This window comes from Stenella coeruleoalba, assembly GCF_951394435.1.
Source record: "Stenella coeruleoalba genome assembly, chromosome: 11".
NCBI classification, from domain to species: domain Eukaryota; kingdom Metazoa; phylum Chordata; class Mammalia; order Artiodactyla; family Delphinidae; genus Stenella; species Stenella coeruleoalba.
This window is the reverse complement of record NC_137157.1, coordinates 696099-712405: the sequence shown is the minus strand read 5'-3', so window position 1 is coordinate 712405 and position 16307 is coordinate 696099. Positions and strand designations below refer to the sequence as shown.

The following is a 16307-nucleotide window of genomic DNA, read 5'->3' as shown; positions in this document are numbered from 1 at the left end:
GGAACTGCGTCACCTGGGAGGCGGGCGGCACGCGCGGAGGGGGCGGAACCTGGAGGCCGCCTATCAAGGGCCCTTCCGCCCTGGAGCCTCGTTCCCACCGGTGGGGAAACGGGCCGGAATCAACTGAGTTAACTAAATCGGGCTCAATAAGGGAGACGGAGTCAGACTTTCGCTTAACCGACGTTTACTGATTGGGGAGGGAGCGAGGGAGGGGCCGTCCGTGCAGAGACGGGTCGCCGGAGGGGGAATCCGCGCTGGGGCGGGGGGATACAGAGCCCCTGAGCCAGTGTCCTGGGCAGCCCCGTAGCCTAGCCCTCAGGACAGAAGCCTGGCGCAGAGGTGTGCTAGTGAATGGTTAACAACAGGCTCTTGGGGGACTAGTTGGTAGTGTCTTTTCTGGGGTGTAAATACTCCCACCCTGGCCGATTTCAAGCTACCAGGTTACAGCACGCAAGGAGGAGCTAGGAAGAGGTGCACAACTGCTTGACGCGGCTATGAGCTTGTTCAGGGCAGCACCCCACTCCCCAGGACGTGAGCCCGTCTCCCCACAGAGCTCTAAGGCAGCTGTCGCCCAAGGCCCCAAGCATTCAGCCTGAGCCTGGCCCCCCAGCCTCACTGGCCACCTGCAGCATCTTCCACCGTGGCTCCAGCTGCCCTCTCAGCTGCATCAGGGCCTGCACGTCCTCTGGGGAGGCCATGGAGAAGGGACCCAGGCTGGGGGCTGCCTCTCCATGCAACACCCTGGCCAGGACCACCACAAGCTGGGGTGTGGATTCCTGAGTCAGCAGCAGAGGTGGAAGCAGTGAGTTGCTGGTTTCTCCTCACTCCCACCCCACAGCAGGTCCACCCCGCCCAGCTCACCTCATCTACAAGGGCCAAGACTCGGCCCCCCGCTGGGCCCCGAAGCAGCGCAGCCAGGAGTGCAGCTTGGGGGTCCCGCAGGCCATGGGCGGGCCCCAGCGCCACCAGCACCAGGTCAGGCTGGAAGCTGTAGGCCAGGGGCAGCACCAGGGCCAGGACACAGCTCAGAAACCCTCCAGTCGTCTGTGGGAGGGACAGCAGCATAGCCCAACCCCTCATCCAGGGAACACCCCTCCAGCTGGCTCAGGCCACCCCACCTCCCAATCTCAGGTGGGTGGACACACCCACAGTCCCGCCAGGAAGGGCAGGTGAAAGCCAGGGGTCTGGCCCTCATGCCGATGCCAGTGAGCTGCAGCTGCCCTGCCCTGTGACACCACCACTCACCCCTGGCAGTGGCACAGAGACGTGGAACATGGACAGGGCAGCTGCCTCCTTGCCCCCAATGTTCAGCCATAGATTCCTCCTTCCAGGGGAGAGCAAGCATATGGATACATGAGCTTGTGTGTGAGATGCCGCCCACCGTCGAGAGCCCGGACAGAAGAAGAACAGCTCAGGGCAGGGATGCTAAGACTGCTGACCCTCTGTGCTGGAGACCCTCCTGGCATTGCTCCCAGGGGCCCTCTGCCAAACTCCAGCTGCGGAACGCCCCGCCCACCTGTCACCCCTGGGGATCCAGGGTGATGTGCCCACCCACATACTTGCAGAACTGGACATACCCGTGACCTGAGAGTCATACCCGTCATCCGTGAGATCTGGGGGCCGATCCAGCTGCCCCACAGCCAGACAAAGCAGCCTGGAGGAAGAGTTGGCTCCTGGGTAAGCTGTACTCACCCCGCCTGGAGCCCATGCCCAGAGCCACTCCCACATGGCCAGCCAGGGCAGGGGGTGCCCATGGGCCCTGCCTCGTAGCCTCAGACCAGCCATGTGAGGCTTACCTCTGGGCTCCGTGGGACAGGCCACACCGAATGGCCACATCCAGGGTGGCAGCTGCAGCACAGGCTGGGGTGACTGCAACGCCACTGCTCACCTGTGAAGTGAGTAACAGGTGTAGAGGGTAACTCCCAAACCATGTAAACAAACCCATCTGCCCCTTCTCTTGGCCCATGTCTACGTGGCTGTCACCTGTGCACTCTGAGGTCTAACGACTCCATTTCTGAAACTAAGATGCATAAAACTATGAATCATCCCCTTCACTTCTCTGCCAAAGGACATTTCGTTGAGGGAACTGAGGGGGGGTGTTCCTGAACCCTGCCCCTGGGGGCTGTTTTGGGAAGGGTCCTGGGCACAAGGCAATGCTCATGTCCACATGGTTCTGTACCACCCAGCCCTCCCCTGGACAGGCCACCTGTCGCAGGCACGTCCTGGGCCCTGCCCCTGACTCCATGGCCACCCCCCAGCCCCTCCCCAGTGCCCTTACCTGCCCATCCAGGATCCTGTCCAAAAGGTACAGGACTTTCCCGAGTGCAGTGAGGGCCCTGTCCTGGGCCAGGGCCTCATGTGGCCTGTGGTGGACAAACCAGAAGGACACGAGGACACAGAACGACACACAGACCACAGATGAGTCACACAGACACATGTGCAGACACAGTCCCGGGCTTCCCCCCAGGCCCACCCTGCCCACCTGGCCCAGGCCTGCGTCTCCTCCTGTGGGGCTGACCCCTCCTCACAGAGGACGTCAGAGGGCAGGGCCAGGGCAGCATCTGGCGCAGCCAAGGCAACAGCCGTGCGTACGGGGGGCGTGGGATTGAGGCGCGGCTGGTCCAGGAGGGAGCTCAGGGCAGCCACGTCCTGGGTTGCCGCTGCCTTGAATTCGGGCCTCCCGGTCAGCAGCAGAGACGAGGGCCTCCCCTCTGGGGAGTAGGGGCTGGGACTCAGTACAGGGGCCACACCTAGGGGGTGGTTCAGTGTCACAGCCACTGCACGAGAGCCTGCGGCACCATCCCACCTGCCGACCCAGGCCACGCTGACCTTGCTGCTGGAGGCTCATCCAGTGAGGGGCCTGGGCTACCCGGACACTCTGGATGGACTCCAGGGCGCTGCGAGGAGAAGCAGGATCAGTGAGGCCTGGTCTCCCACCCCTAGCCCTCCCCACCCTCCTCCGTCCTGCCCCCCGCACCTGCCATGCGGCACCATGGGCCCCGACAGGGGCGGGGCAGGGTCGCCCAGCAGCGCTTGCACCATCATGCACACGGACTGTGAGAGTGACTCCAGGTGGTAGCCACCCTGGGATAAGGAGGGGGCAGAGACACGAAGGGCAGGGGTGTCAGGGGCCCAGGCAGGATGCCCTGCCCCACGAGGCAGGACCCCTCCAACCACATCTCAGCCTCCGGTGCATGCACCCTCCCAGCTCGCCACAATCACCTCCAGCACAGCGCAGACCCGGCCACCAGCCAGCACCTGCAGCAGCTGCGTGAGGTGGGCAAAGCACTCTGGCGTGGCCTGCATCTGTCCCTGCAACCAGAACCAGGTGTGATGAAGCCCTGGCCCCAGGACTCCAGAAGCCCTCCCCAGCCCGGCCAGGTCCTCACCTCGGGATCCCCGATGGCTGAGTCAAATCCCGCGGAGACTAGGACCAGCTCAGGGTTGAACTGCAGGCAGGGCCCAGTGGGGAGAGGCAGAAAAGAAGCTGGAGCTGAGGCGGAGGAGAGGCCCCTCCAGAGAGACCCTCCTCACCCCAGGGGCTCTGTTCCACTTTGGGCACCGCATCGCCCCCACCCCCCTGCCACTGAGACCGCTTCCACCCCCCTCACGGTCACCTCAAAGGCCACAGGCAACAGCACGTGCAGGAAGGCGGCCACGTAGTCAGCATTTCCCATCCCGACCTGGGGCCAAGGGGCATCAGTGCTGGCCCTGCCGGGGAGCACGGCGGGGTCCTCGCCCCTGGGGCCTGGGCTCTGGGGGTGATCGGGGCACGACGCCCTGGGCTTGCACTCGGGGGAGGGGGGAATGTGGGCCGGGGGAGGGGCTCGGGGGGGGGGGCCCGGGGTGAGGGGCAGGCACCTGGTTCCAGGGCAGGTTGACAGTGAAGCCAAGGCCCGGGCCCTGCCCAACAGCGTCTGCATCTGACTCTCGGAGATAGGGCCAGAAGCGCCCGTGCTCATAGCGGTGCCAGGAGAAATAAAGGACGCTGCGACAGTCAGCCGGGGCCAGAGGACAGGCCCCTCAGCCCCAGGGCTCCTTGCAGAAGCCTAACCGCACCCCACCGAGCACACAGCCACGCCTGCTCCCTCAGACTTTCCCAGGCCGGGCAGTGCTCATCCTGAAAAGTAGGGTCGCAGGGGAGGGTCTTGTCCCCACTCCCAGCTTACCTGGGGTCGTCCTCAAAGATATACTGGATGCCCTGGCCATGGTGGACATCCCAGTCAACGATGAGGATCCTGGGGACAGACAGCTCTGGGGTCACTGAGGGCAGGGCCTCCCACCTCCAGGCCAGGAGCCAGGCCCAGGATGGGAAGGAGCTGGGTGGGGTCCCTCAAAGGCCCCCTCCACCCCCTTCCCCGCTGGCCTGGGCCTCACCCTGCAGCCAGACCGGCACAAACCTGTGCAGCCCGTGCTGCCGCTGGGCATGTCTGGCCGCTATGGCCACGTTGTTGAACACGCAGAATCCATTGGCGGCAGCCCTCTGGCTATGGTGCCCAGGAGGCCTGCGGGTGGGAGTGGGGTGCGGGGCGTGTCAGGGTCATCCTGCGTCCTCACAGGGCTACCCACAGGTCGGGGCGGCCAGGGAAGGGGGCAGCTCTCACCTCACCAGGGCGAGCCCGTTGCGCACAGCTCCCGCCAGCACTGCATCCACCAGCTGCAGCGCCGCCCCCACAGCCAGCCGGGAACAGTGGAAGGTACTCTGCCAGGGCAGAGGTGCAGGTAAGCCCCCTGCCCACTACCCCTCACAGGCTCTACCAAGCCCTGTGCCAGGCTGCAGGGCACCAAGCACTGCGCAGAACTGGCCAGGCCAGTCCCGGTGCCCGCAGCAGCAGCCAGAAGGGCACTGGCACACGGGAACATTGCCCGTGTGAACAGGCACGAGTACCCGGATGTGTGACTGGGTGGGTGGGTGGGTGTGTCCCCAGGGCACGCACCGGGTGGAAGTAGACGGCATCGTACTGTCCAGACAGGGTCTGGAGCTCCCCGGTGCCCAAGGCCTGGGTCCCCCGCACCAGGGCCACATACTCCGGGCTGCAAAGGGGTTAGGCAGGCAAGGCAGGGTCACCTGGAGGAGCAGGCGGAGAAGAAACAGGGTCTGGACCCCCAGTGGGACCACCCCCCTCACTGCTCCCTCACCCACCCATCCAACGGTGAAACTGAGGCTTGGGGCGTAGGCTCTGTTTGCCAGGCTCCAGCAGGCTGGGGCAGGCCCAGGTCCTGGACCACGGCTTCAGGGGCAGGGGGCCCACCCCAACTCTGACCTGTGCACCAGGCCCAGTTCCGCCTCCGAGGCCTCCCGGGCTGCCAGCTGCAGACACCTTTGCTCCAGGCCACGCTGCTGCAGGCGTTCCAGGGCTGTGGTCAGGCGCTCCGGGCACTCGATCTCGCACTCGGGGCTGAACGGACAGAGAGCTCAGAGTCCAGAGCCCCTCCTCATCCCCCGCCTCTGCCCCTGCCAGGTCCCACTTACTCGTCCCAGAGCAGCCGGGCAGCTGTCATGTCCTCGTGGTATACAAGTGCGGTCCCCATGGCCTGACCGTGGTCACTCTGGGCCACTCAGGGTGGGCAGGACCCAAACACTACCACTCACAGGCAGGTGAGTGCACTGCCCGCCCCCCTTGCCAGCCCCAGGGAGCAGCCCAACGCCTGGAGCACAGCCGGGGGCGCGGGCGCGGAGCCCGGACAGGAAGGAGGCCCCAGGTCCGGCTGGCGCCAGAGCGGGGCAGGGGTCGATAGGGTGGCTCGCGGGGCTCGGCTTCCGGCTTCCTCCAACTCGGACCTGGCATGGACCCGCCTCCGGCTGCCCCAAACCCCGCCCCGATGCAGCGGGGCGGGCCGAAGACTGGGCCCCTCAGGGCTCTGCCCACGCCGCCCTTCCCTCCAGCCGAGGCTCCACCTCCTACTCTCGCCGGAGCCGGGAGGGGGTGGCCGGCCTCGGCGCCCCTGCGTAAGTCGGAGGGGACTGGTGCGAGGACGGAGGGCCAGTGTGCCCAGGCTCCTGCGGGCCGTCACGGCGGCCCCACCTGCGTGTTATGAGCCGAGCCACGCGGGTCCGTGCCCCCCCTCCCCAAGCCTCCCCCAGGCCCACCCTGACCCCGCAGGCCACGGGTCAGACGCGTCAGTAGCCCATCGCGCCCAGCGCTGACCGAGGCCCCCCAGCAAGGGCTCAGGGAGGAGCTGCGCGGGAAGGATCGCGAGGCCGAGGGTCCTTAGGGGCAAGGCCACAAGGAGAGAGCCTCGACCGGGGACGGTAGTCGTGGCTTAGCCCGGCCTGGGCCGCAGCGCAGCGCTGCCCCCAAGGCTCAAGAAGGGAGTGACAGTATCCGATTTAAGCTCCAGGAAGACCCCTGACCGAAGAGCGGACGAGTCGGAGGGTCAGGGTTATGGCAGAGAAACTCCTGGACAGGAGCGGCGCAGCGTCGGGGTAGGCAGGGCGGAGGCCAACAGAGGGAGTGTGGGGGCGAGGGATGAATGAGAGAACGAATGAGGCCAGTAAAGGAGGAGGAGCGGGCCCAGCCAAGACCAAGATGGCCAAAGAGGGGAGGAAACAGGGAGCCCCCGGCCTCAAACGGAGGGGATTTCTGGGGACTGAGCCGGGGTCGGGGGGGGACCCCGCGGGTCTTTGGGGACGGAGACATGGGCGGAGTCTGGTCTTGGAGGCGGGGCCCAGGCGGACCCTTTTGAGGCAGTGCTTGGATGGGGGGGCGGTTCCTGGGGGGGTGGGGGTGTCTGGGTAGGCGGGCATCTTCGAGGCGGGGCCGCCGCGGGTTGGGTCCCGGGTCTTGGAGGCGGAGCCCTGGAGGCGGGTCTCTTGGAGGCGGGACGTGAGCAGGGGCCCTGAAGTCTAGGAAGTGGGGTCCTGGGGCGGGCGTGCCCCAGTCCCGTTCTCTGGTCGCCCCGGCTGTTCGGGGGCGATCCCTAAGGTGGGATGGATGCAGAGGGAGGCCTTGACAGGGTCCCGCTGCCCGCGGCAAGCAGCGCCACGTGGATCGCCACCTTTCTGGCCAGGCTACCTGCTGGTGCGGGTAGCCGGCGGCCTGCGGGGCTCTGGGAAGACGTGCCCGCCCCTGAGCCAATCACGGCGGCTGGAAAACAGCGTGCTGATTGGCCGTCCTGGGCACGTGGCCGCGAAGGCGGGGCCTGCGCCAGGCCGCCCCGCCTGGATCGCTGAGAGCCGGGGACCCGGGCGGGGCTCCGTCAGAGGCGCGGGAGGGCCCCTGGGCAGAGAAGGCAGGTGCCTTACTCTGGCAACTCGTCTGGCCGTATTCGGCTGGACCAGCTGGGTGCGTCCATCTGAGCCCCAGGCCGGGAGGCGGGTGACGGCCTAGCCCCGCTTTGGGCGCGCCTGCCGGGGGACAGGTGGGAGGAGCCAGGGCGGGCACAGGAGCCCTAGAGTGGCCCCTGACCCAGCTGCCAGTCCTCGGAGACGTCGAATGGCCGGCAGAGGGCCCCGCGGGCTCGCCAATGGCGGTGAGGCATGGCCGGGGGAGGGGCAGGAAAAAGAGCACCGAAACCACCCTTCTGCTAAGGCACAGACGTCTCAGAGACACCTGAGGTGCCTCGAGGCGTCTAGCGTGACCCCACCTCCCCAAGAACCTGGCCTTGGAGAGCGCAGGGAGCCCAAACACCTGGTACTGAGACCCGAGCTGGACCCTAACCCCCTCACCCCGTCAGGCCCTGCCCTGGGTCTGACTCCAGGGTCTTAGCTTAGAGGAAGGCCACCCCACAAGAGGGGCAGGGCCAAGTCCTAATGTGGGGGGCTCCAGACTTGGGGCTCACTGGCACAGGACGGGGGTGTAGGTGGGCACCAGCTTTGTGACCTGGGAGGGAAAGAGGTGCCCAGGCCCGGTGGCTCAAGATGGGGCCGAGGCTCCCAGGCCAGCCCCCTTACTCCATACAAAAGCCTAAAGGTGGAGATGCAGCCCAGAAATCAGGAAGTGAAGCAGAGTGGGAGCTACAAAAGGCTTTATTTCCTCCAGCCGTGTGGCCATACCACGTGGCCAATGTACATTTAAGGGGGGTGGTGCAGAAGCGTCCACACCAACGCCCCCAGGAGACATGTCCCTGAGTCAGTGCTCTGCACCCTCCCGTCCTTCCTTTTCAGTACAGTCCAGAGCAGGCAGGGTCAGAGGCTAGGCTTTGACCCCAAAGCCCATCCCACTCCACAGGTTCTGAGGCTTCTGCTGCACCCTGGGGGAGGGGACCACTGCTCAGGGGGTCAGAGCCCAGCCCCAGGTCAGGTGGGCGTCCTGTCCAGAAAGTCCAGATGCTCCTCCAAGGTTAGGCTGAGGTGGGCTCTGAGAGCAGGGGAACAGGCTTCCAGAAGAGGCTCCATGGAACGAGGGGACTCCTGGGATGCAAGCCCCAGCCAAGGTCCCAGTAGCAAACAGGATCTCCCTTCCAGGCCCAGGGCCCAGGGGTATTCACAGGGCCGTCTCCTTGGAGACCTTGGCCCCCAGCTGTCGGGGAGGCTTGAAGCTGAGCACCTCTCTGTATGTGACACCTGGGGCAGGATGAGAGGGACAGAGTCATGGGAGAAGGGGCCCATCACCTGTTAAGACAGCTCCACAGTGCACACCAAGGATGGACGCCAGTGACCAAGACGAAGCACTGGGCCCAGCTCACTGGTGCTCGCGGGGACCAGCGTTAAGTCCCATGAGATTCCACTTGGGGTGGGGGTGGAGAGCGGAGGCCCAGAGCACAGGCTGTTAGTCACTGAACTAGGGGGCCCGCCCGTCCCCCAAATTAACAGGGTCAGAGACCACCGCTGGGGTTCAGGCACCAGGTGGGCTCCTTTGTCCCACATGTGCAAGTCCACCTGTGTCCATCCACAGGGACTGTCCACCCTGACAGGGCTCCTGTAACCCATACCCACGGCCCCTAGGGTGGCCTTGGCTCCACAGCCTGCCTCAGTGAACAGAGGACATCTGAGGAATGTAAACCAATGTGTTCACTTGAGTGGAGTTGCTCAGGGTCCCACCAGGACACACCGCAGCTTCTGGATCCAGAACATCTATGAAACGAGTATGGGGACTTCCCTGGTGGCGCAGTGGTTGAGAATCCGCCTGCCACTGCAGGGGACATGGGTTTGACCTCTGGTCCGGGAAGATCCCACATGCTGCGGAGCAACAAAGCCCATGCGCCACAACTATTGAGCCTGCACTCTAGAGCCCGCAAGCCACAACTACTGAGCCCACGTGCCACAACTACTGAAGCCCACGCGCCTAGAGCCCAAGCTCTGCAACGAGAAGCCACCGCAATCAGAAGCCCTCGCAATGCAACGAAGAGTAGCCCCTGCTCGCCGCAACTAGAGAAAGCCTGCGCGCAGCAACTAAGACCCAACAACAAAGACCCAATGCAGCCAGAAATTTTAATAAACGAGTGTGGAATTCCCACCAACTACCTGCCGCATCCAGCTTCCTCGCCGGTGCTCACGTTTCCTGAACCTGGCCCAGAGCAAGCCGTCCCAAAGGAAGGGGGCGCTGCCCCGCCTCCCCTCTGACCAGCCTGCAAGAGGACGGTTCCGCTCCACCTACCCCAGGGTGCCCATGCTCACCTGGCCACAGGAACGCGCCTTTGGGGGACCACTGGTACTCCAGAAGCCCAGCTCAGGAAGGACTGTGCCTTTAGAGCAGGTGGTCTGTGTGGTTTGCCCAGCACACAGCACAGTTGTATTGCTACCCCGTGAGGTGCCTCCCAGGCCCCCATCTAACCCTGGTGCAGGGGCCCATCCACACAGGGAAGGTTTGTATAGAGAGGTCCTTGCTGTAAAGCTGGCTTTTCCCGGGGAAACAGGAGGTGATGAGTTTGCATTCCTGACCAGGGGCTCAACCACAAACAGACCACATGTCTACCACGGTCTGTAGTAAAAAGCAAAAGCTCTTACTACAGTTTGTGGCGGAGACCGCAGAGAGGATCCTGTGGCCCATGGTTTTCGGTTTTCTTGTTATCTTTCTAGCAACAGAGAACTTACAAGCACAAAACACAGCACAGATAAGGGCAGAGCCGCTGCTGGGACTCCCCGATGACCCTGAAGAATGTGGTTTGAGAAGCACAACGCGTCCAGCCCCACCTCTACCCCCCACATCCAGGACCGCGGCCCCAGGTCTGAGGCACAGCCAGGATGGGGTCTAGGACAGTGGCGACCAGTGCCACAGCTCCGTCGGCGCTGACTGCTGCCCTCAGACGTCCCTGCTCCCCCAGGCGGGTCCCGCAGCCACCGAGAGAAGATGCCTGCCATGCCAGGGTGGAGCTAGACAAGGCCCGTTCCAGCATGGGGCGTCAGGGCCCCAGCAGAGGGAGGCCCGGGGACTGGGCAGGCGTCCCTGAGCCCAACCTCAGGCTGAGGTGTCGGGAGCCCTCAGAGAAGAAGAGAGAGGCCCTCGGTTTCCAGGCCAATGCAAAGCCTGGAGACGCAGAGCACAGGTAGAGGGAGGTCTCAAGTGCTCAGTGGGGCTAGAGGGGGCGGGCGAGGGGTAGTGAGGAAGGGGGAGGTGCTATGGACTGCCTGGAGTGGGCCTGATCCTGCTGGCAGGACGAGGGGTGTGCAGCTGCCCAGATAGGAGGGGTCCTGAAAGGGACACAGAGGCCAGAAGATTCAAGAGGTACGAGCAGAGGCCTGGGGGAGTGGGTGCTGGGGGTCTCCGGGGTAGCCCGGTCTCCGGCCTAGACGTGGGGAGGCACGCTGGCAGGCCTGGGGGCCGGGAGAGGCCAAGTGCTCAGGTCGCCTTGGCCCGGAAGCCCAGCTGCCCCCTGACCTCCACTGTGTTCCTCACCTAACCTGCATCCCAGGGTGGGGGGACCCAGGACTCTGAGCCCTGGCCACCTGCACGGGGCTGGTGGGGTCCAGCCACAGGCCCTGCCCAGAGCCCCCCACTCACGCTTCCACTCTTCCAGCGTGCGGTCCACGTCATCAAAGGATTCATCGTACTTTTGGGCTTTGGGCTCGTCCTCCGTGTCGTGGAGCGACTCGAAGTAGGGGTGGGTCAGCGCCTTGGCCGCCGTCACCCGCCGCTCCGCATCCAGCACCAGCATCTTCTCCAGGAGGTTCACGGCTGGGGGAAGGGGGGATCAGGCCAGGCTGAGGGGCGGGTCCCAGGCCCCGGTACCCACGTCACTGCCCCGTGCCCACCGCAGCCCCACCCTACCCAGAGGGCTTGCGTTGGTCAGGATGTCGGCAAAATCCTTTTTCTCTAGCTCGGGGAGGCCGTTCATGTAGTTCTGAGCCTGTGTGGGAAGAAAGGGTGAGGCGCCGGCCGCCAGGCCCAGACCCAGGCCTCCAGCTCACGCCTGGCTCCCAAGTGACCTCGGCACTCTGCAGCCTCTGCACGAACTCGGCGGGAGGCGTCCCCGTCACCTTCATGATCTCCTTCAGCTGGTCCAGGTCTTGGCCGAGGTCAGGAGCACAGCGCGGGGCCAGAGGGCAGAGCTCACCTACCCCCCCAGCCCGGGCAGTGCGCCTGGCCTGCTCCCCCCCAGCCCGGGCAGTGCGCCTGGCCTGCTCCCCCCCAGCCCGGGCAGTGCCCTGGCCTGCTCCCCCCCAGCCCGGGCAGTGCGCCTGGCCTGCTCCCCCCCAGCCCGGGCAGTGCGCCCGGCCTGCTCCCCACAGGTGTAGGGCAGGCCTCCCCCGCACCCAGCTCCAGGTGTAGGATACGGTCGCTGCCTTTGAAGAGCGTCTCCCCTGTGATCATCTCAGCCATGATGCAGCCCACTGACCAGATGTCCACTGAGACAGAAGCCCCTCCATCAGGGCTCTGTGGGCTGGGGAGCGGGGCACACACAGACGCAGGAGTGGGGGCGGCGGAGGGGGGCATGGGCCCAGGAGCCATCTAGCCTACCACGCCCTGCCCAGCCCCGGCCCAGCTCAGCAGCCTCCCCGCAGAGCAGCTCGGGCAGGGGCGGGCTAGGAAGCTGGTGCCGTGTCTCCGGGCAGCTCCTCACCCGTCTGTGTGTAGTGCATCCAATTCAAGATGACCTCAGGCGCCCGGTACCACCGGGTCACCACGTACCCAGTCATCTCGCTATCTGCCTGCCGGGCCAGGCCAAAGTCCAGGATCTACAGCCAGAATCAGAAGGTGGGGCAAAGCGGTCCCTGGGGAGTGGGTGGGCCAGCCGTGGGCCAGAAGACCCCAAGGGCACTGGGCACACCGGGGCCTCCTGCCAAGCCTCTGGGGACCGAGGTTGCAGCCAGGTACCCCTAAGCCTCCCTGCGGGTCCCTCCCCACAGCCAGTGCACCTGCGCAACCGACTGTGCCTGCCCCGACCCTTACAACAGGCACCCCGGGGGGTCTCCTGCCCCTGGGCCTCCGCTCCCTGTGAACCACCGGGCCCCAGCCAGCACTTCTGGGAAGGCCTGCTCAGCCCTGCCCTGGCTCGGGCACGGGGAGCTGGGGACACCGCCCGCCCTTCCCCTCAAGCAGGTATGCCCCCGTGCCACCCCACCCAGTGCCTCCCCAGGGCCCATCTGCCCATCAGCTGCTCGGCCACTGCCTGGATGGCTGTGGTCTGTCCCTCCGCCTGGGCCTGGGCCAGTCCGCCTCCAGGCCTGAGGGCCAAGGGGCCGGCGGGCAGATGGGCAGGTGCGGGGGAGGCCCCGAGCCCCCAACCCAACACACACCTTGAGCTCACAGTCCTCGTTCACGGCCAGGTTGCCGGGCTTCAGGTCCTGGGGGCAGAAGAAAGGTGGCTGTGCAGCCCCGCCCGCCAGGGCGCAAGGGCAAGGGCCAGGGCAGCAACTGAATTTGGGAGCATCGGGCTAGACCGGGCCACCCTGCAGCCCTTCCAGGAAGGGTGGAGGTGCACAGCCCCCGGGCTGTGGGCAGGCAGGGTGCCCCCTCGCGGGTGAGACAGGAAGCCCCAAAGGTGGAGCCCCTCGCGCGCCCACAGCCAGGGGAAGCGCCCACCTTGGCCAGACTCACCCTGTGGATGATGCCAGCAGCATGGATGTACTGTGGGGACACAGAGGGGTCAGCAGCAGTCAGTTCGCAGGAACGTCTAGGGGGACCCCACCCACTCTGGCGGCACCCCAAGTCCCCACCTTCAGCCCCTTGAGCATCTGGTAGACGAGGAACTGGATTCGGTCCTCACTCAGCTTCTCGTGCTTCATGAGCTTCCCCAGGTCGGTGCCCATGAACGGCATCACCAGGTAACTGCGGGGCCAGGGAGGGGCCAGACAGCAGGGGTCACGCCCGTGGGCCTGGGCTCAGGCCCTGGAAGAGCCTGTCACCCTGCAGCACCCAGTCCCCACCCCCCACAGCACTGCACTGGGCTCTACCCTCCTACCACCCACCGGGCCCTGCGATGCCAGGCAGGTCGGGACTGCGCTTTGGGGACTCCTGGAGGGTGGCCTAGGGGCTGGGAGACCAAGGCTCATAGGCAGGGGCGGGGGCGTGAGGAAGGAGGGAAGAGCCTGTGGGCAGGGGTGTGACAGCAGGACATCTGGCTCAGAGGGGCAGGCTGGGCAGGTGGACGGAGACACAGAGAGAAGTGCTTAGCACCCTGCCAGCATGAGTCCTTGACCCCTGCCAGGTCAGGCAACGAGGAGCCTGTCCTGCCCCCCCTTCCTGGGCCAGGCCCCTGGCTCTTGGCCAACAGGAGTGTGAGGCCAGGGGTGGCCACCCAGGCAGGCACAGGGCAGCACTGGGTCCCCCCCAACCCGCCGGCAAAGGTCAGCAGCTCCAGTTACAGGCCACACTCTTAGCGCCAGGGTTCCAGAGCACAGGACCCACTCCCAAACCCTCAGGTACGAGGCTCACACCTCCGGCACTGGAGGAGGAGGCCCAGATCCACCCAGTGGTACCAGCACCGTGGGTCCCTGGGGCATGTGGCAGGGGGTGGACTGTGGTGTGGTGAGCGGGTGGGCAGTGGGCACCTGACGCCCATCCAGGCTGCAAGGCAAGGCCTGCCGCAGGCGGCCCACCTGCCAACCCCAAAGCTGAAGTGGACACCCAAGAGCCACCCAACACCACCTGCTCTGCCCGGCCAGCCCCTGGCCGGCACTCACAAGTCTGTGAAATCATCCAGGGTCTCATTGGGTGTGAACACATCCAGCAGCCCAATTACCTGGGGAGGAGGCCAGAGCACCAGGTGGGCTGGGGACACAGATACAGCTGAGGGCACACCCTGCTCTGGGCAGGAAGGGCCCCTGCAGCTGTCCTGGTCTCCCCCCACTGCCCACAGGGCCCAGCTCTGCCCACTGGCAGCTCAACCCTGCCCTGGCACACATGCCCATAAACAAGGGCTATTTTTGGATGGTGACAGCCGGGATCCTTTGGGGGAGGGGCAGCCCCAAGTCTGGGTCAGCTCCCAGCCATCCAAGGAGCTCCAGCCCCTTGGCCCTTCCTCCCCCTCTTCCTATCCCCACTAAAGACCCAGGAACAGCATGGGGACAGCCAGTATCTAGCAGGCCCTTCCAGGGGCCGTGCCTCCGCCAGAGAGGCCCAGGCAGGCAGCCCTGTGAGCACACCGGCAGCCACAGCCGGCCCCGCAGCCCTCTGGTCGGGGCTGCTGGACAGCAGACGGGGAGTGTGACAACTGGCACCTGGGGCTTCTGGTGACAGGGCCTCCAGGGACCCCAGGAGGCCTGCACATCAGAGTGGCTGGAGGCACAGGTAGATGTGCTGGCAGGGGACACCTGGCAGAGGCCACGCGAATGGTGGCCGGGCAGGACGCAGAACGCTCGGAGCGCTTGAGGAATACGGGGAGAGTGGCCAGGTGGCCGAGGACCAGGCCACCACGCAGCCAAAGAGAAGCCAAAGAAAACCCAAGCACGCCCGCAGCACCTGGTGAAGGCTTGCTTTGATCCCAGGAGCTTCGGCAGAACAGTTTAAATAGGTGTGATGCTGAATGTGTCCCCTGGCTGCTATACGGGGACAAACTGGAGTGAGGTGCAGGGACAGCCACCACGGCCAGAGACATGGGTGGCGGGAGGAGAGAACAGTGGGACATCCAGAGAGGGGCCTGGAGGCAGGTGAGGCCCGGGCATCGGGAGGTTTTAGCAAGAATCCTGGAAGTTAAATGGGGGTCCACCAGGTTGGTGGAGACTTCTGGGCCTCTGCAGCACGGGGTGGGGGAGGGGGAGGAGGCCTGAAGTGGGCACAGAAGGGGCAGGACTGGGACCTCAGCCTCTCAGAGCCTACTTCCTCCGGGAAGAGGGGTTTACGAAATGCAGCGCTGGAGGGAGGCGGCGGCACCCGGCTGCTGAGGGGCTGCTGCGGCTCAGGAGGTGGAGTGGGGTCAGGAGAGCAGCTGCAGGAGGGGGGCCGGGTGGGGCGGCAGGGGGGTGCCCGGGAGAGGCTAAGTGCCCCTTCCAGGAAAACCGCTCCTCCCACCTGGAGTTCTCTCTCACCTCGGGGCTCCTGGCTGGAGGCAGGGTTTGGAGTGAGACCTGGAGGATCCCCTCGGCCTGGGCAAGTGGCTGTCCCCTGACCAGACCCTGGGCCGAGGAGCCAGATGGGGCTCCAGCAAGAAGCCAAAGAGCTAAGTCCTTCCCGGGACTGGCCCAGGCGGAGCGGACTAGACCCCGGGGAAGCAGCTCTCTTAGTACGAAGCGGGGCTCGGCCCTCACCACTGTGACCAGCCCCCCCCCCCCCCGGGGACACTGCCTGATCCCTCGCCTCCGCCCGCCCCGCCACCTAGGGGAGCAGCCCAGGGGCTGGGTAGGAGGGACCGGGTCTTCGGGGCACGGTTTGGGGGGAGAAGGGAGATGAGCAGAGGCGAGAGGATGGACGCGGTGCCCGGAGCTGGGGCTGCGCGACTCACGTTCTCATGGCGCATGTGCTTGAGCAGGCGCAGCTCGCGGTAGGCGCGCTTGGCGAACAGCTCGGACTGGAAGGGCCGGTACAGCTTCTTTATGGCCACCTTGGCGCCCGTGCGGCTGTCCACCGCCGAGCTGCGGGGCGCACCGCTTAGCTGGAGGCCCGGGCCGCCAAGCCCCCGGCCACCCCGCCCGGCCTGTGCTCACCACACGGCGCCATAGGCGCCCGAGCCTACGGGCTGCAGGTCCTGGTACACGGCGCGCACCTCCCAGGCCGTCTTGGTCACCTCCTGGCGGTAAAAGCCCTTGCGGGCGGGCGGCGGAGAGCTCATGGCTGGCCGGGCACCGCCCCCGCCGCGGACCCCGCGGGCGCTTCGCCTCGAGGGCCGGGGACCCGGGATCCGTGAGACGCCCTGGCGCGCACCCCGGGCCACCGCCGCGCGGGCAGAGCCGGCTCCGCGCCGTCGCCGGGGCACCCCGCTGCTGGCTTTCGCGTCCGGGCTCTCCGGAGCCGCCGACCCCGGCCCGCGCCCAGCCTCCGCTCGGGTAG

The 16307-nt window shown here is 66.0% G+C and overlaps 2 protein-coding genes across 10 annotated transcripts; both read right to left on the bottom strand.

Annotated features, from left to right (window-relative positions):
* Positions 1 to 185: 185 nt before the first annotated feature.
* HDAC10 (histone deacetylase 10) lies at positions 186 to 6378 on the bottom strand. 2 transcript variants are annotated; one of them, XM_079936988.1, is made up of 19 exons: positions 5474 to 6378; positions 5265 to 5399; positions 4938 to 5034; positions 4605 to 4702; positions 4401 to 4505; positions 4170 to 4238; positions 3862 to 3988; positions 3618 to 3683; positions 3390 to 3449; positions 3223 to 3312; positions 2978 to 3084; positions 2830 to 2897; positions 2483 to 2750; positions 2279 to 2363; positions 1797 to 1888; positions 1598 to 1654; positions 1246 to 1324; positions 862 to 1044; positions 186 to 776 (listed from the first exon to the last, which is right to left on the bottom strand). In XM_079936988.1, exons 1-19 carry the CDS (start codon positions 5530 to 5532, stop codon positions 588 to 590), a joined length of 2034 nt encoding a protein of 677 aa, XP_079793114.1. In that variant the 5' UTR covers positions 5533 to 6378; the 3' UTR covers positions 186 to 587. The 2 variants fall into 2 exon arrangements, with proteins under 2 accessions (XP_079793114.1, XP_079793115.1); XM_079936989.1 differs by having other exon boundaries at positions 3259 to 3312.
* Positions 6379 to 7851: 1473 nt separating this feature from the next.
* Positions 7852 to 16307, bottom strand: MAPK12 (mitogen-activated protein kinase 12). 8 transcript variants are annotated; one of them, XM_079937102.1, is made up of 12 exons: positions 15965 to 16307; positions 15763 to 15892; positions 14006 to 14064; positions 13040 to 13151; positions 12921 to 12950; positions 12620 to 12667; positions 11944 to 12058; positions 11657 to 11728; positions 11309 to 11388; positions 11151 to 11229; positions 10884 to 11057; positions 7852 to 8506 (listed from the first exon to the last, which is right to left on the bottom strand). In XM_079937102.1, the coding sequence occupies exons 1-12, from the start codon at positions 16087 to 16089 to the stop codon at positions 8427 to 8429; spliced, it is 1104 nt and encodes a 367-aa protein (XP_079793228.1). In that variant the 5' UTR covers positions 16090 to 16307; the 3' UTR covers positions 7852 to 8426. The 8 variants fall into 8 exon arrangements, with proteins under 8 accessions (XP_079793228.1, XP_079793231.1, XP_079793230.1 ...); XM_079937105.1 differs by having other exon boundaries at positions 16024 to 16117; XM_079937103.1 differs by lacking the exon at positions 7852 to 8506 and adding an exon at positions 9361 to 10573.